We start from the raw sequence: 19,871 nt of genomic DNA on the forward strand, positions 1-19,871 counted from the left end.
AATCTTCAAACCAGGATTACAACCACCTCTGTTGACCTCACTGCTATTGGACAAATCACAGGTGACAATAAGTCAGTAAAATAGGATAACTGATTGAGCGATGATGCAATAATCGCTTGCTCAACATCAGTAAAACCAAAGAACTGATTGTTAACATCTGGAAGAAGGAGGACGAACATGCGCTAGTCTATGTTGGCAGATCGGAAGTGAAGAGTCAACAGTTTTGAGTTCCTGAGCATTAACATATAGGATGACCTGCATGGGTCCAGCACATAGATGCAATCATAAGGGAGACACACCAGGACCTTTACTTTCTTTGGATTTTAAGGATGTTTGACTTGTCACCAAACGCCAACAAACAAGTACCCTGACTAGCAACCTGGTCTGGTATGGCAATTCAAATGCACAGAAATGAAAAAAAGCTGCAATATTGACTGAGCTTAATATATTTCGAGCGCATTTACCCTACATAGGTAGTATCTATATGAGGCACGGCCTCCGAAAGTCAACATCCAAAGAACTCCACTAAATCCCATACAACCAATTTCAGTAAGTTGCTTCCCTTCATGCATTTGACTACTGAACCAAATGGCACTACAGTATAGCAACACCATGACCATCTAGATCACTTTGCAGTAAAGTGGATATTATTGTTTCTATTTCTGTTACTTCTTGCAAAAGTTATGTAGAATTTATGCTTAATTTCTTTTTTGTTAATGTTCCTTATCTAAGGCTATGTGCCTGTGCTGCTGCTGCAAAGCAAGTTTTCCATTACATCTGTGCATACATGTACTTGTGCATATAATGTATTTTGACTTTGTACTACGATTCAGCAATTTCAGGTAGTCAGCTATTCCAGCCCAATTCACAGTAGCAGCATTCAGTTTTAATTCCCTTCTGGTAATTTCTATCTTTATTTGCCTTTTCTGATTCACACCTCTAATAGGCACACTTCTTTGTTTTGGTTTGCCTTCATTACTTTCCTTCAACCTAGCTTAATCACTTTTTCGTTTCTCCTGCCTGCCACTCTATCAAATTACTTTTTGCTCTCATAGGACATTGAAATTTACAGCACATTACAGGCCCCTCAGCTCACAACATTGTGCCGACCATGTAACCTACTCTAGAGACTGCCTAGAATTTCCCTAGTGCATAGTTTGAGTACTATTGGGGTGGATGACCTACCTGGGGGAAGCAACAGTGGCCGCACCTCTGGCAAGGGTCTGACCCTATTGCTCAGAGGGTAGGGAAAGGAAGAGGATGGCAGCTGTGATAGGGGACTCTATAGTCAGGGGGTCAGACAGGCGATTCTGTGGACACAGGAAAGAAAAATGGATGGTAGTTTGCCTCCCAGGTGCCAGGGTCCGGAATGTTTCTGATTACATCCACGATATCCTGAAGTGGGAAGGTGAACAGCCAGAAGTCGTGGTACATATTACAACAACATAGAGAGTAAAAGAGAGGTCCTGAGAGCAGACTACAGGGAGTTAGGAAGTTGAGAAGCAGGACTTCAAAGGTAGTAATCTTGGGATTACTGCCTGTGTCACGCGACAGTGAGTATAGGAATAGAGTGAGGTGGAAGATAAATGCATAACTGAGGAAGTAGGAGCAGGAGGCAGGGATTCAGATTTCTGGATCATTGGGACCTCTTTTGGGGCAGGCGTAACCTGTACAAAAAAGATGGGTTGTACTTGAATCCGAGGAGGATCAATATCCTGGTAGAGAGGTTTGCTAAGGCTGTTGGGAAGAGTTTAAACCAGAATCGCTGGGAGTTGGGAACCAAACTGAAAAGATGGAGGAAGGAGCGGTTGGCTCATAAATCGAGAAAGCTAGTAGAGTGTGAGAGGGAGGATAGGCAGGTGATAAAGAAGGGATGCCTCAGACTGATGGTTTGAGATGTGTCTATTTTAATGCAAGTATCATGAACAGAGTGGATGAGCTTAGGAGTGTGGATCAGTACTTGGAGCTATGATGTTGTGGCCATTAGAGACTTGGATGGCTCAGGGGCAGGAATGGTTACTTAGAGTGCCAGGCTTTAGATGTTTCAGAAAGGACAGGGAGAGATGGAGGGAGGCAAAAGAGGTGGGGGCATGGCACTGCTGATCAGAGAGAGTGTCACGTCTGCAGAAAAGGAGGAACTCATGGAGGGATTGTCTACTGAGTCTCTGTGGGCGGAAGTTAGAAACAGGAAGGGGACAATAGTAACAGGGCCATCAAAAAGCAGATAGGGAGACAGATTCTGGAACGGTGCAATCATAACAGGGTTGTCGTGATGGGAGATTTTAATTTCCCCAATATTAATTGGCATCTTCTTAGAGCAAGGGGTTTAGATGGGATGGAGTTTGTTAGGTGTATTCAGGAAGGTTTCCTGTCACAATATATAGATAAGCCTAAAAGAGGAGAGGCTGTACTTGATCTGGTATTGGTAAATTAACCTAGTCAGGTGTCAGGTCTCTCAGTAAGAGAGCATTTTGGAGATAGTGATCACAATTCTATCTCCTTTACCATAGCATTGGAGAGGGATAGGAACAGAAAAGACAGGAAAGTGTTTAATTGGAGTAAGGGGAAATATGAAGTTATCAGGCAGGAACTTGGAAGCATAAATTGGGAACAGATGTCCTCAGGGAAATGTACAGCAGAAATGCGGCAAATGTTCAGGGGATATTTGTGTGACGTTCTGCATAGGTACGTTCCAATGAGACAGGGATAGGATGGTAGGGTACAGGAACCATAGGTTACAAAGGCTGTTGTAAATCTAGTCAAGAAAAGCTTACGAAAGGTTCAAAAAACTAGATAATGATAGAGAACTTGAAGATTATAAGGCTAGCAGGAAGGAGTTTAAGAATGAAATTAGGAGAGCCTGTAGGGGCCATGAGAAGGCCTTGGCGAGCAGGATTAAGGAAAACCCCAAGGCATTCTACAAGTATGTGAAGAGCAAGAGGATAAGATGTGAGAGAATAGGACCAATCAAGTCTGACAATGAAAAGTGTGTATGGAACCAGAGGAGATAGCAGAGATACTTAATGAATATTTTGCTTCAGTATTCACTATGGAAAAGGACCTTGGCGACTTACAGCTGACTGAAAAGCTTGAGCACACACACATTAAGAAAGAGGATGTGCTGGAGCTTTTAGTAAGCATCAAGTTGGATAAGTCACCAGGTCCAGACAAGATATACCCAGGCTACTATGGGAAGCGAGAAAGGAGATTGCTGAGCTTATGGCAATGATCTTTGCATCATCAATGGGGACCAGAGAGGTTCCGGAGGAATGGAGGGACCCCTTCTCTTCATGATTTTTATAAATGACCTGGATGAGGAAGTGGAATGATGGGTTAGTAAATTTGCTGATGACACAAAGGTTGGAGTTGTTTTGGATAGTGTGGAGGGCTGACAGAGGTTATAGCAGGACATCAATAGGATGCAAAACTTGGCTCAGAAGTGGCAGATGGAGTTCAACCCAGTAAGTGTGAGGTGGTTCATTTAGTATGTCAAATATTATGGCAGAATATAGTATTAATGGTAAGACTCTTGGCAGCATGGAGGATCAGAGGGATCTTGGGGGTCTGAGAAAAATAGAGGGCTATGGGTTACCTTAGGTAATTTCTAAAGTAAGTACATGAAGGGCCTGTACTGTGCTGTAGGTTTTCTATGTTTCTATAACCTTCTATTTTTCTAAGCTCCATGTACCTATCTAAGAGACTCTTAAAAGACCCTATTGCCTCTGCTTCCATCACCGCCACCAGCAGTGCACTCCACGCACCCACCACTCTGTGTGAAAAACGTACCACTGACATCCCCTCAGTACCTATTTCCAAGCACCTTAAAACTATGCCCCCTTGTGTTAGCCATTTCAGCCCTGGGAAAAATCCTCTGACTATCCACGTGATCAATGCCCCTCATCATCTTATACACCTCTATCAGGTCACGTCTCAACCTCCATCGCTCCATGGAGAAAAGGCTAAGTTCACTCAACCTATTCTCATAAGATACAGCTTCCAATCCACTCTCTCCAGATCCTTCCTGTAGTGAGGTGACTAGAACTGAACACAGTACTCCAAGTGGGGTCTGACCAAGGCCTTGTATAGCTGTAACATTACCTCATGGCTCTTGAACTCAATCCCACGGTTGATGAATGCCAACACACCATACTTCTTAACAACACTGTCAAGCTGCTCAACAGCTTTGAGTGTCCTATTGACATGGAACCTAAGATCCCTCAGATCATCCACAGTCTCCTTTCTCTCTCTCTCTCTTCAGTGTCTTGTTACACAATTGGATGGAAACTTGGAAAATAATCAGGTATACATTCGAAGGGTGTGATAAAAACATAGATAAGAAATGTATGCAGGCACCAAGGTGGGAGTGGGCAATGCAAAGTCAGAAACTCTATGCAGGATGAAATGGAAAAGAGGATTGAATATGTTGATTCAGCCCTAAAAGAAATTCAGAGGGAAACCCTTTGAAGTAGTTTCACCCTTCAAGTAAACTATCTTGAAATCCATTTACACGCCATGTCCTAGTAATTTAAAATTGCTTGATAAATCACTACAGAACAAGATAGAGCCAGTTTCACGCATCAAAGATTTTGGCAGGAACTGACAGCAAAAACTTCAATCTTGGAAGAAATGTGGCTCATCAAGCAGCACAATAGAGAGGCAATAGAAGACTGTGAATGATGAAGTGAAATGGATGGAAAACAAAATATGAAAATGAAATTCTAGTCAGTTTACATGATTGCCAAGTGAAGAGGTCAAATTCGGAGCTGACCAGGGAGCCAAGAGAAGGTCCTTCTCTAGATTGGTAGTGTAAAAAGGTGTCTGGATCAGGACAAAAACAGTGAGCAAAAATACAAGTCAGCTACATCAAATTCAGTGGAATCAAGCAAAGTAGTCCCACAAAGCTAGACAACAAAAACGTAGATAACTGTCACCTGTCTGAAAAAAATGCAAGCATCATGGAAAACAAGTCACAGTACTGTAGCAGTACAAATATCTCTTGTAGTCTTAATGTGGGAATAAAGTAATTTAAAGGTTAATGACATAGAAGAGAATACAATGAAATTCATCAATTCCCTGTCTGTTCAAGTGATAACATACATCATCCAGTAAATGTAATATTTTTTTTTAAAAAAGCAACTCAGGGTGTTTAACAGCAAAAGGGGCATAAGTAATCTACTTCAGTTGATTTACTTTGAAGCACACTAGAATACTCTATTCAAGGTGTTTTAGACTATTCAAATTATACACTCTTGCTCCATACTATGTAAGTTACTTCTTACTGAATTAGCACAAAAATCAGCCAATGGCATATGAGACACATCTAAATCTAATATGATGCACCACAAACTGATTTATTGATTGGGACTACATCAACAAAACGCTCAGATTTGCAGGTGATGCAACACCTTCATAACTATGCAAAGTTACATATACACTATATTTATGTTGTGCTTCATACATTCTGCAAAGAGGCTTGAAATAGAAACTAGTAGGAAAAAAAATCCGTGATGTGCATCACATGAAAATAAAGTTTCCTAAAAATAAGTTTGACTAACCTTGAAAAAAAAGCCCAATCCAGACTTCTGATCTGATTCACAAATCACTTGGCTGGTGGAAATGCCTTGGCTTTCACATTCTTCACCTTCTGCTGGTGCCCTCAGTTCAGAGAGATCTACTTCAATAAGGTTGGCTTTGTTTTTGGATTGTTCCTCAATAGGAATGTTCTCCTTCCCTGAACTATCTGAAGAGTTAAGTGATGAGTGTTCAAGCATGTTTGGAGTACTAATTACTGCCTCAGTGTTGATTTGATCATTGAAATAATTATAACTGTCTTTCTGAAATCCAGAGAGCACCAATGTTCGCTGGTTATTTTGTTCATATTGCTTGGCACCATCAGTATCCTTCGTCCTTTCAGAAGTGGGATCAGCAGAGTCTTTAGAAGACCTGCCATCAAAAGACCCAGCAGCAATATCCTCAGTGTCAGATTTAAGTGGTTTACTACCTGGGGAAGGTCGCAAATGGGGCAGAGTTTCTACACTGTGCGTTGGTGTAATAATACGAAAAGACGCTTGCGTTCTAGTATCCCTCGAGACTTTCAGCTCCGTTGGCCTTCCTGCCCGGGGACTTTTCAATGACATACTCCGTGGCTGCTTGCGTACAGTTGGTGATGGACTCCCACCTGTGGGTGATAATGGTTCCACAATCTGCACTGCTTGCTTGTTCTTTTGATCCAGCAGGGTACGATTGATATTTGGTACAGGTGTTGTTGGTACTTGGTCCTTAAGCTTCATCAAGAGTTCCTGCTGCTGTGAAAGCTTATGCATCTCAAACTGAAGGTTGCTCAAAGTTTCATTAAGTTTTTCAATTGAACGATTGTACTCATTCACATCAAGATCTGCCATACCATCCTCATAGCCGCCATTAGAATTCATCTTGTTCTTATCAACATCAGGGCCAACTTGTGAGGATTCCTTAAACCATCGTTGTCGAACAGCAGCAATGCTCTCTTGAATATCATCCTCAGTTATTTTCTCCTGTAAATCTCTTGCCCCTAATTCATCTGCTTGTCTTAAGTAATCTTCTTTGACTTCCTGGTTTGGAAAATCTTCATCAGCTTTTGGTGGTCTAGCTACATGAGCAACGGTTTCCTCATGACTTGGACATTCTGCTCCTTTTGTGAAATGCTCAGGCTTGAGTGGTTGAGGAATCCCTTCATTCTTCCCCTTTTTAACAATATGCAAAAAAGCAGCTTTGCCAAGCTTTAGACGCTGTCTAGCAGAGAGAGCCTCCATTTTCTTTTTCTGAGCTTCAATTATCCTTCTTTTCTCCTCAAGCTGCATGTGAAGTTGAACTAGTTCAGAGGCCAGTATCTGAGCACTATCTTTGATCTGTCTACCAGGACTCTGTTCTCGTTTCTGCCTCCATGTCATCATGGGTAGGGGGCAACATTCTGACCCATCAGGTGTAGTCTTCTGAGAACTACTTGCACTAGATTTTGCCTCAGTGCTGTTAAGCCTTTGTAATTTACGTTCCGCAAAGCTGGTCATTCTAATACTGGCACTGGTCATGGACGTACTGCTAGCCTGAGAGATTGTACTCAAACAAGGGCTGGAACGTCCACTGGCATCATCTTTGTCCTCATGTTCTTTTACCTTCATATCATGATGTAATTTTCGAGATTCCTCTTCTCCACTATAACAGCTTCTTACATGTTGCTCCTCCTCATCATTAACTAGATCTTGTACAGCCTCTTCCATATCCAGAACGTCTGAATCAGAATCCTGGATATTCACAGTCCATGTTGTTGTGTCACGGGGTTTACTACTGTCCATAGTAATCGTATTATTCACTGATATGTCACTGAATCCTTCTTCAGCATCACCAGTATGAAGAAAGAAACCTCCAGACTCTTCTTGCATTGAACCTTCAACACTACTGCTTGCCAAAGGCCTGAAGTTACTCATGGAAACTCCTGGTGCTTCAATGTGCCTTAAAGATTCTGTAGTGATTGGATCTGTGACTACCATGAAGTCAGAGCTGGTTATGGGAGTGAAAGTCCTGTTAATATCTGCTTCACCATTGACATTCACTGCTTTTTTGCGCATTGAAGGCAAATGTCCATCGGTTATTTTCTTTGCTGATGGAGATCTGTATTTACGTTCTCCATATTCTTCATGTTTATTAACAATGAAGAGATTTTCCTTGGCTGGTTTTAAAACAGCAGGCATTAAAGGTTCTAAGAAAAAACCACCAGTTTGGTTTCCTGCTTCAATGTCATTTTGCTTCCTTGGGGACTTTGACAGCACAAACTGATTTTGGGCTTTTGATGAAACACTTTGTAACTCAAGATTACAATTATTAACCATTCCTTCGTTTGACTTAATTATTGCCATTAGTTCTTCATCATCCTCGTCTTCAATGTCCACATTTCTTAGCAAACTTTTTCCATTGCTTTCTGCAGTTGGAGAAAACAACTGGGATTGATGCTTAGGAGTTACATTGACTATATTGGATGCAAGACTGTCTTTGCTAATAGACCTGGCCAGGCTGATACTATCACCAGAAGCAACATCTATATCACTGTCAGTTGCATAGTGAAGGGCAAATGGCGTTGGTTGAGACAAAGGTCTGGGGGGAAAAAAACAGAATGTCAGACAGGAGACTAAAGAGTGCACATAATACATATTTGCTGATAGATTTCACATATATTCTGCAATAGAAACAAATGCTTGAGATACTTAGGATATCAGACAGCATCAGTGGAGAGGAAAACATTTGCCATCAGGTAGAAGGTACAAGAGCCTTAAGAATCACACCACCAGGTTAAAAAAAGGTTACTACTCCTCAACCATCAGGCTCTTGAACAAAACGGGATAACTACACTCATTCTATTTCTAGTGTTCCCACAACCAATGGTCTCACCTTAAGGACTCCATCTTGTTATTCCATGCTTTCAATATTTATTGCTATTTAAGTATATGTGCATTTGCACAGTATTTATAGTTACTGTTCTGTAGATTTGAGAAGTGTTACCCCAGGAAAAAGAATCTCAAGGTTGTATGTGGTGACATACATGTACTCTTAATAATAAATTTTACTTTGAACTTTTAAAGTTAATGTTTCAGCACAATAACCTTTCATAAAAACTCAGAATCCAAAAATTGAGAGAACATTGTGTTTTAAGTGACACGGTTGATTTGGTCCCTTTTAAGAAAGCAGCGCCTGCTAATTACAGTTGATTTAACTGACAAAACGTCAATGAAGAAAAATACATGAGGATAGCACAAAGAAACCATGAGATCACTGGGGCCACTTCCGGGGGAGATACAACCTGTTTAAAAAGGATGGGTTACACCTGAACCCAAAGGGGTCCAATATCCTAGCGGGCACATTTAATAGAGTTATTAGGGAGGGTTTAAACTAATTTGGCAGGGGGATGGGAACCAGAGTGATAGGGCTGAGGAAGGGGAAAACAGAAATAAATCAAAGATAGCATGCAACATTCAGGAGATGAGGCTTAATCAAAGCCAGTGGGCAATAGAAACGTGGTGCAGTTAAAACAGAAAGCAACAAATACGGGACTGAGAGTGTTGTACTTGAATGCACATAGCATAAGAAATAAAATGTTATGATCTTGAAATGTTGTGGCCATCTCTGAAACTCGGCTAAAGGATGGCTGCCACTGGGAGCTGAACATCCAAGGATATACAGTGTATCGGAAAGATAGGTTAGTTGGCAGAGGGGCTGATGTGGCTCTGTGTATAAGAAATAATATTAAATCATTGAAAAGAGATGACATAGGATTAGAAGGTGTAGAGTCTCTATGGGTTGAGTTAAGAAATGGCAAGGGTAAAAGGACCCTAATGGCAGTTGTATATAGGCCTCCAAACAGCAGCCAGGATGTGGATTACAAAGTACAGCAGGAGATAGAAAAGGCATATCAGAAAGGCAATGTCATGACAATTGTTGGAGATTTTAATATGAAAGTGGATTGGGAAAACCAGACCAGTAATGGACCTCAAGAAAGAAAATTTGTAGAATATTTACGGGATGGCTTTTTAGAACAGCTTGTTGTTGAGCCCACTAGGGGATTGGCTGTGCTGGATTGGGTGTTGTGCAATGATCCGGAGATGATAAGAGAGCTTAAGGTTAAGGAACCCTTTGGGAACAGTGATCAAAATATGATTGAGTTCACTTTGAAATTTGAGAGGGAAAAAATAAAATCTAATGTGTTGGTATTTCAGTGGAATAAAGGAAATTACAATGGCATGAGAAGGGAACTGGCCGAAGTTGAATGGAAAGGGACATTTGCAAGAAGGACAGCAGAGCAGTAATGGCTGGAGTTTCTGCGAAAAATGAAGTAAGTGCAAGACAGATATATTCCAAATAAGAAGAAATTTTCAAAGGGAAGGACACTACTATGGTTGACAAGTGAAGTCAGAGCCAAAGTAAAAGCAAGAGAGAGGGCATACAAAGAAGCCAGAGGTAGTGGGAAGACAGAGGATTGAGGAGCTTTTAAAAAACTTGCAGAAGGAAATTACGGTCATTCAGAAGGAAAAGATGAATCATGAGAGGAAGCTGGAGACCAATATCAAAGAAGATACTGAAAGCTTTAAGTATATAAAGGGTAAAAGAGAGTTGAGTGTAGATATGGGACCAATACTAAATGACGCTGGAGATATTGTAATGAGAGATGCAGAGATGGCAGAGGAACTGAATGTGTATTTTGCATCAGTCTTCACAATGGAAGACATCTGCAGTTTATCAGACATTCAAGAGTGTCAGGGAAGTGAAATATGTGCAGTGAAAATTACGACTGAGAAGGTGCTCAGGAAGCATAATGGTCTGAAGGTGGATAAATCTCCTGAACCTGATGGAATACACCCTCCGGTTCTGAAGGATGTAGCTGGAGATATTGCGGAAGCATTAACAATGATCTTTCAAGAATTGATAGATTCTGGCATTGTACCGGATAACTGGAAAATTGCAAATGTTACTCCGCTATTTAAGAAGGGTGGGAGACAGCAGAAAGTAAACTATAATCCTGTTAGCCTGACATCAGTGTTTGGGAAGTTGTTGGAATCGATTGTTAGAGATGAGATTACGGTGTACCTAGAGGCATATGCCAAGATAGGCCAAAGCCAGCATGGTTTCCTGAAAGGAAGATAATGCCTGACAAACCAATTGCAATTCTTCGAGGAAATTAAAAGCAGGGTAGACAAAAGAGATGCAGTAGACGTGGTGTACTTGGATTTTCAGAAGGCCTTTGACAAGGTGCCGCACATGAGGCTGCTTAGCAAGGTAAGAGCCCATGGAATTACAGGGAAGTTACTAGTGTGGGTGGAGCATTGGCTGGTTGGCAGAAAAAAGAGAGTGGGAATAAAGGGATCCTATTCTGGCTGGCTGCCGGTTACCAGTGGAGTTCCACAGGGGTCTGTGTTGGGACCGTTACTTCTTACGACATGTGTCAATGATTTGGACTACAGTATTAAGGGATTTGTGGTTAAATTTGCCGATGATACAAAGGTAGGTGGAAGAGTGGGTAGTATTGAGGAAACTGCCTGCAAGGAGACTTAGATAGTTTAGGGGAAAGGGCAAAAAAGTGGCAAATGAAATACAATGTTGTAAAGTGTATGGTCATCCACTTTGGTGGAAGAAATAAACAGGCAGACTATTATTTAGATGGGGAGAGAATTCAAAATGCCAAAATGCAAAGAGATTTGGAAGTCTTTGTGCAAGATACCCTGAAGGTTAACCTGCAGGTTGAGTCGGTTGTGAAGAAAGCAAATGTAATGTTGGCATTCATTTCTAGAGGTACAGAAACAAGAGCCAGGATGTGATGTTGAGGCTCTATAAGGCACTAGTGAGACCACACTTGGGAGTATTGTGTGATGCTCTGGGCTCCTTATTTTAGAAGGGATATACTGACATTGGAGAGGGTTCAGAGAAGATTCACGAAAATGATTCCAGGAATGAGAGGGTTACCGTAGGAGGAACGTCAAATGGACAAGGGAGTCGCATAGGGAATTATCCCTGCGGAAAGTGGGGGGGGGGGGGGGGGGGAGAGGTAAGGGAAAGATCTGCTTGGTGGTGGGATCTCATTGGAGGTGGCGTAAGTTAAGAAGAATTATAGGTTGGACCTGTAGGGTGGCAGGTGAGGACAAAATGAACCCTATCCCTAGTGGGGTGACGGGAAGATGGGGTGAGAGCAGATGTGCATGAAATGGGAGAGATGCATTTGACAGCAGAGTTGATGGTGGAGGAAGGGAAGCCCCTTTTTTTAAAAAAGGAAGCCATCTCCTTCATCCTGGAATGAAAAGCCTCATCCTGAGAGCAGCTGTGGCGGAAACAGAGGAATCGCGAGAAGGAAATGGCATTTTTGCAGGAGACGGTGGGAAGAGGAATGGTCCAGGTAGCTGTGAGAGTCCATAGGCTTATAGTAGATATCAGTAGATAAGCCATCTCCAGAAAGATCAGGAAAGGGGAGGGAGGTGTCGGAAACGGACCAGGTAAATTTGAGGGCAGGGAGAATGTTGGAGGCAAAGTTAATGAAATCAGCGAGCTCAGCATACCTGCAGGAAACAATGCCAATGCAGTCGTCAATGTAGTGAAGGAAAAGTGGGGGATGGATACCAACCAGTAAGGGCTTGGAACATGGACTGTTCCAACAAGCCAACAAAAATTTCTAGCATCTGCAGATTTCCTTGTGTTTGTGTTCAGTCTGTACATTTTCAGTTGTCTAATATTAATTATAAACTATAAATAACTACAGTATTCAATAGTGAATAACTTAGAATATTATATTTTTACTATTAAGAGTGATCAAAAATTTCTCTCAAACCTTTAGTTATATGTGAAGGAGCATATCTGTAGACCATTAATGAGCTAATTCAGATAAGGTTTATTCAAGACAGAATGTAACAAAGATTGTGGACTGGGAGAACCTTTCACAGAAAAAAGCTTAGATTACCAATAATTGACATTTCTGCAATGACTTTAAAATCATATTTTAATATCACAAAAGAACCACTTGGTAGGATGTCCCTTCCAAGCAAAAGTAAACTATTAACTTTAAGGTATTCCTCTGTCTACCTTGGTTTTTTTTCTTGCCAAGCCAACACTGAGCCTCTTGGCTGCCCATCAACTCGAGTAAGGGAATTTGAACGATGCCGGGTATCTAAACAAAAATAAAATTAATATTAAAATGCATGATGACCAAAGAAACATCGGCAGGAGCAGTTATCCAACATTGTGACCTTGTTCTTCAAATTTTTATGATCATGGCTCATCTAACTTTCACAACTCCTTTTTCATGCCTGCACCTCGCTCACCAGTCCAAAGATTTGTCTATCTCAGTGCTGAACATATTCAGTGACTCGGCTTCAACAATTCACTGGGCAGAGAATTCCAAAGAACTTTCCAGTTCAAGATGCCATTTTGAAAAGAAACATAATGTCAGCATCTATTCTGCCAGATCCTCTCCAAATTGTTTCATTCCTATAAACTCAAACCAGTACCCAAATTAATATTTTCATTTTAAAAAATCTCTTCATCTCTGGAATAGATGAAAGCAACACTTTATTTGTACATATTCAGTCAAGAGTGTCTGCATGCTGAAATGTCATTTATTGTAGCTAATTTGTAAACAGAATACCTTAAATATTACATTTGAAAATAAAAACACATTTGAGCACATACAGTCTATCTCACAAATCCATATGGATACATTATCGAAGATAAGATGTGTCAGAGAACGCACAAAAACAAATTTTGTGTTATTTGTTAAGCATTGATTGATTTGCATTTCAAACAGACAGTAATAGCGCTTATTTTAAAAGGGTCAAAACAATTTAAAACAGCAGCTGCAAAATCAATTCACAAAATCAATTTGTGTTGAGGGCATCAATGAGTTGTGGCTGAACGAAGATCATAGTTGGGAGCTTACTATTTAAGGATACACCTTGTATGAAAAGGACTAGCAGGCAGACAGGGAGTAAAATTAATTCCTAAGAAAGAGTGACATATGATCAGAAGGTGTAGAACACTTGAGGGTAGAGTTAAGAAATTGCAAGGGTAAAAAGATCCTGAAAGGAGTTATATACAGGTCTTTAAACAGTAGCTAGGATGTAGGATATAAATTACAATGGGAACTAGAAAAGGCATGTAATAGGGCAACGTTACAATAGTCATGGGGATGCCAATATGCAAGTAGATTGGTAAAATCAGGTTGGTGCTGGATCCTAAGCACTGGAATTTGTAGAATGCCTATGAGGTACCTCTTTAAGAGCAACTTGTGGTTGAGCCCAATAGAGGAAAGGCAATTCTGGACTGGTTGTTGTGTAATGAACTAGATTTGATTAGGGAGCTTAAGGTAAGGGAACCTTCGGAGACAGTGATCATAATACGATAGAGTTCACGCAGTTTGAGAGGGAGAAAGTAAGTCAGACTGTGGAGGCATTAGTAACAAGAATCACTAGATCCTCAAATGGTTCTGGAGGATTGGAAAATTGCAAATGTCACTTCGCTCTTTAAGAAGAGAGAGAAGCAGAAGAAAGGAAATTATATACCAGTTAATCAGTGATAGGGAAGATGTTGGAGTCCATTATTAAGGATGAAGTTACATGATGGAGGCACATGTTAAAGGAGGTCAACGTCATCATGGTTGAATCTTGTCTGACAAATCTGTTGGAATTCTTTAAGGAAATAATAGACAGGAAAGACAAAGGAGAGTTAGTGGATGTTGTTTACTTGGATTTTCAGAAGGCCTTTAACAAAGTGCTACACATGGGGCTGTTTAACAAGAGTCAATAGTATGACACAAAAGATACTAGCATGGATAGAAGAAAGGCAAGAGGCAAAGAGTTGGAATAAAAGTGCCCTATTCTGTTTTTAAGTGTATTTGTTGACATACCAAATCTCTTCAAACTCCTAGTGAAGTACAGCCACTGTCTTGCTTTCTTTATAACTACATCGATTTGTTGGGACCAGGTTAGATCCTCAGAGATCTCGACACCCAGGAACTTGAAACTACTCACTCTCTCCACTTCTGATCCCTCCGAGGATTGGTATGTGTTCCTTCGTCTTACCCATCCTGAAGTCCACAATCAGTTCTTTCATCTTATTGACGTTGAGTGCAAGGTTGTTGCTGCAACACCACTCCACTAGCTGACTCGCTCCTGTATGCCTTCTCATCTCCATCTGAGATTCTACCAATAATGGTTGTATCATCAGCAAATTTACTGATGGCATTTGAGCTATGCCTAGCCACACAATCAATGGTATAGAGAGAGTAGAGCAGTGGGTTAAGCAGTGACCAACCTCTCAAAGCATTTCATCACTGTAGATGTGAGTGCTACTGGGCGATAGTCATTAAGGCAGTTCACATTATTCTTCTTAGGTACTGGTATAATTGTTACCTTTTTGAAGCAAGTGGAACTTCCACTCACAGCAGTGAGAGGCTGAATACTCCTGCCAGTTGGTTGGCACAATTTTTTGAGCCTTACCAGGTACTCCATCGGGACCTTTTGCCTTGTGAGGGTTCACCCTCTTTAAACACAGTCTAACGTCGGCCTGTGAGACAGCGACCACTGGGACATCAGGTGCAGCAGGGATTTTCACAGCTGTAGTTGTATTTTCCCTTTCAAAGCAGGCATAGAAGGTGTTGAGTTCATCTGGTAGTGAAGCATCGCAGCCATTCATGATATTGGGTTTCACTTTGTAAGAATTAATGTCTTGCAAACCCAGCCAGAACTATCATACATCCGATGTCATTTGAAATTGTCTCTTCGTCCTTGAAATAGCCCTCCACAAATCATACCTGGTTTTCTGGTACAGACCTGGATCGCCAGACTTGAATGCCACAGACCTAGCCTTCAGCAGATGACATATCTCCTGGTTCATCCACGGCTTTTGGTTCGAGCATGTACAGTAAGTCTTATATCAATATTCGGATGATATATCAATGATTTGGATCATGGAAATGAGGTCTTTGTGGCCAAGTTTGCATACAATACAAAGATAGGTGGAGGGACAGGTAGTGCTGAGGAAGCAGGCAGTCTGCAGTGGATTTCGACAGATTGGAAGAATGGGCAAATAAGTGGCAGATGGAATATAATGTAGGAAGGTGCACAGTCATGCACTTTGATAGAAGGAATAAAGGGGTACACTATTTTCTAAATGGGGAGAAAGTTGAGTCAGTGATAAGGAAGACAAATGGAATGTTAGCATTCATTTTGAGAGAACTAAAATATAAGAGCAAGGATGTAATGCTGAGGCTTTATATAGGCATAGGTCAAACCATACTTTTGACCCCTTATCCAAGAAAGATTGGAGATGGTTCAGAGGAGGTTCACAAGAATGATTCCAGGAATGAAAGGTTTAACATATGAGGAGTGTTTGATGACTCTGGGCCCATATTCACTGGAGTTGATAAGAATGAGTCCATAAGAATCTCATTGAAACCTATTGAATATTGAAAGGCCTAGATAGAGTGAATGTTTCCTATAACAGGTGAATTTAGGACCAGACGGTACAGCTGCAGAATAGAGTGGATCCATTTAGAACTGAGTATATTTGAGTACATTTAAAGCAAAATTCTATGCCATAGCTAATCAAGAATCTATCAAAGGTTACAGGAAGAAGGAGAATGGGTTTGAGAGGGATAATAAATCAGCCATGATGGAAAGACAGAGCAGACACGATGGGCTAAGGAGCCATATTCTATTCCTATTCTTTATAGTCTTATGGTCTCATATCAGACTCTGATGTCACAACTATATATTTTTCAATGACAAAGGCAATTATGTTAATATGATTTAAACTTGGTAAACAATACAAACGGGATTAGTCATTTTCATCATAGATAATTTTAACATCTCCACAAAGATTCAGTGTCACTATGTGGTGTTTATTTGTGATCTCATACTTATATTCAGGACAATTTAAAAAAAAGCTTTATTCAGGAGCAGGTTGGCATACAAATCACTGAGTTGGCAGACTTGATCCTAACTCTACTCACATCTCAGTCTAGATGAAAGCAGAAAAGGCCTTATACATGTCAAGATTCTTGGTGAGGGATGATATTTCCCAGTGTTAAAATACTCAAGAGGACCAAGTGGGTTGATGCTCATGTTTGAATAGTTTATTCAAGGCTCATACTAATTAATTGCCACTTGCACAATGTACTGGAGGATGACTGGTCATTCTAGAGCATATCTGGCAAAAAACGACAAGAATACTGGGTAAAAACTAATTTAAAGTAAAATTGAAAATAAAACCAAACACAATCATTTGACAATCTGGATATCTAAATCAAATTCTATATAAAATGTCAAATTATAACTGGTTAATTTAAATCTAGAAATTAGTTAATTTTACATCTGATCATGTTTTACTATGTTCTTAAAAATAATTTTGGAAAGGAAATTAATAACTTGGGTGCTGAGAGTACCTTTTTTTAATACATCTTTTAGCTAATCTAACCTGGACCACAATTCCTCGTTCCTGTCGTTGCTCACAATCCTTAGTCACCGATAGCCCCAACAACCCACCTCAGCTTTCAACACATTTGATAGTTCAGCTTCTACTGTTCTCAGGGATAAAGAATTCTGCCTTATAAAGAAACATCGCTATTCTAGCAATATAAATAATCAATAACTAAGAAATGATCAAAGTCGCTGACAACTTATTATAACACAAAGTTGTTTTATAATGTCTTTAGATTTTTTTGTTTGTTTTCAGCTCCAAACAGCAATAAAAAAGGAAAAGCAGTTAAGTAATAATCAGTTGGGATTTAAAGTAACTACTTAGAACAACTATTTAAAACAACTACATGATGAACAAGCTGATACCACTTTAAATAATCCACTAGATCACCAAGGTGCTCCCATTGCATTATTAATGATTTCTTATTATTGCTACACCATTATCATACCCAACCTCTTGCATTTCTAAAATTTTTCTGAATATTCACTAGGACATTTTCCAGTTTGAATGCACTGCAACAGTCTTACCTTGACTATCTTCATAAGGCAAAGAAGATTTGTGTTGCCTCTGTCTTAAAGGCAACAGTGGGTGGGATGGACTGAAGGCAGGGCTTCCTTTGCTGCATGTAAAGGGAAATGAGAAACATCCTTGGCTTTATTTAATAAAAGATCCAAAAAGCCTGATTTGATGAGATAAGTTAGATGCTTAACTTTTCCATACATTTGATTAGTATTACAAAATTTTACTTCCAATATCATATATAATAAAACTTTAAATACAAACACACAACATTAAATTTAACAGAAGCAGCCATCACTCATATGCTTTTTGTTAACACTGTACCCGTGTTGGAAAACAAGCTGCTTCAGGACATGCCAAGATAGAGGACAGAGACAAACTTACACAAACTCTTCAGGATGCAGGCAATACCTGGTTCCAATATCTTGGCTACTTTGTGGTGGAGTTGCTGTCACGTCACCATTTGCTGGGCTGACCATAAAGCTCCTTTTTGTTGCATTGGAAATTGGAAGAGGTGGACGCAAGTTCTTTTGTTGTAAGAGGGTTTTAGCTAAAAGAAAGTAGATATTACATTTACATAGTTGAGAATGTTTTCCTTTGTAATTAAAGTGCAATTATCACAGAGAGGCACTGATATTATGTAGTGTGTTAAGATTTTCAAGAGGCAATATCTTTTATACATTTTTATCCGGAACAAACAGTTGCAAGAAAATTGTGGCTTGGCCCCAAATTTTGGTGGTCAAATTATCAAGCGATTCTAGAAAATGTTAGACGACCAGTCACATCACATTGATAATTTAGATTCATTCAAAACAGCATACCATCTTTGATTTCTTGAACTTCCCTTGGCTGTACAAAGTCAGGTTTCACAACTTCGAACCACCAGAACAACTCAGCAATGAACACCATAACATTAGGCTATAAAGAAAAAAGTGATGTTAAGCACACAACTGTTTATTACGATACAGATGAAAAGAAGTTGACCATGCATAAGATAAGCTGATTTAAACAGCTCACACCTGACTCCTCATCTAAGGTAACTGTAATGCAGGAAGCTACATGACATTCAATATGTCTGATTAACAGCCTCTGCAGGACACAAAATCCAGACCTTCCACTAAAGATGGCAAGCTAAAATCTCCAGCAGTAGTAGACAAAACCACCACAAAGGTTGTGGTTCTCAGAGGGCAATCAACTTAGCCCAGAGATATTACATAATTATGTCTTGGACCCAACCATTGATGTTTTGTCAATTATATTCCATTAATCAAAAAAGCTAGAAATGATCTGTAAGCAATAGGTGACCCCAACCACCCCACCACATTAACGGAATGGAGGGGAATTCCATTCCAGGAAAGGGCATATTGGAATTTTCCATAAAATGAAGTTGTGTCAAAATAATAAATTTTATTTTCAATTAGCAGTTATTGATGCATTTATTTAGTTGTTCTCCTGATATAAATTCCAAGTATGAAATTCATTCCATTTCTCATATTTTTAGATATTGAGTTGTGAATTCTGTAAGGGTGGATTTCAGTAATTTGAATGGATGCCTGCACTCATTTCTCTTGTAACAAATGGTTCATGACCATGTGCAATAGAACCTGGAAATTTCATTTACACACAGCCTAATAATGGCAAATAAAATCCACTCTGCACTGATGCAGGGCTTTGAACCAAAAATTAACTATTCTTTTGCTTCTACAGATGATGCCCATGAGTTATGCCAGCTATTTGTTTTTTGTACTGGAATATAATTTGGGAAAAAGTGAAAACATTTTCTTTGGCAGAAAAAGTAGAAAACTAGTTTGATATTTAAAAGGGAGAGAAACTTAAGAATACAATTGTAAAGACAGGATTGGGCATTCCTGAATGAGAAACAAAATTACTGGAGAGCTGCAGCTTGTAATGGAAGTGGCCAATGAAATATTGGACTAGAGGTATAAAGTAGGGTGGTTTTGCTACAACTACCCACAAAATTTTGGAATATAAAAAAAAGGTGTTAATCTTACTGATGAGTGTCAAGAATAATATAGAACTAGAGGCTGCCATTTTAAAATAAGGATTTACCCATTTAACAAACAAGAGAAAATCTGCAGATGCTGGAAAGCTAAGCAACACGCACAAAATGTTGGAGGAACTCAGCAGGCCAGGCATCATCTACGGAAAAGAGTGAACAGTCAACATTTCGGGCTGAGACCCTTCATCAAGACCCAATGAAGGGCCTTGGCCCGCAATATCGACTGTACTCTTTACCAAAGATGCTGCCTGGCCTACTGAGTTCCTCCAGCATTTTGTGTGTTTACCTATTTGAGATGGTTATGAGGAGAAACAACTTCTCTCACTGAGTCATGAACTCACCCAAGGAG

General features: G+C 40.0%; 1 protein-coding gene across 3 annotated transcripts in view; it reads right to left on the reverse strand.

Moving 5' to 3' along the window:
• The window catches only part of camsap1b (calmodulin regulated spectrin-associated protein 1b), a 138,707-nt gene that overhangs the window by 13,657 nt on the left and 105,179 nt on the right, over nt 1-19,871 (reverse strand). For 2 of the 3 annotated variants that reach the window (XM_073052849.1, XM_073052847.1), the window contains 5 exons: nt 18,324-18,420; nt 17,887-18,052; nt 17,511-17,602; nt 12,592-12,676; nt 5,556-8,127 (listed from right to left, as the gene is read on the reverse strand). In XM_073052849.1, coding sequence (XP_072908950.1) covers nt 5,556-8,127; nt 12,592-12,676; nt 17,511-17,602; nt 17,887-18,052; nt 18,324-18,420 — 3,012 coding nt within the window. The remainder of the gene's footprint in view (nt 1-5,555; nt 8,128-12,591; nt 12,677-17,510; nt 17,603-17,886; nt 18,053-18,323; nt 18,421-19,871) is intronic. The other variant, XM_073052848.1, reaches the window with a different exon arrangement.

The sequence above is a fragment of the Hemitrygon akajei genome, chromosome 7 (assembly GCF_048418815.1).
Source record: "Hemitrygon akajei chromosome 7, sHemAka1.3, whole genome shotgun sequence".
In the NCBI taxonomy this organism is placed as follows: domain Eukaryota; kingdom Metazoa; phylum Chordata; class Chondrichthyes; order Myliobatiformes; family Dasyatidae; genus Hemitrygon; species Hemitrygon akajei.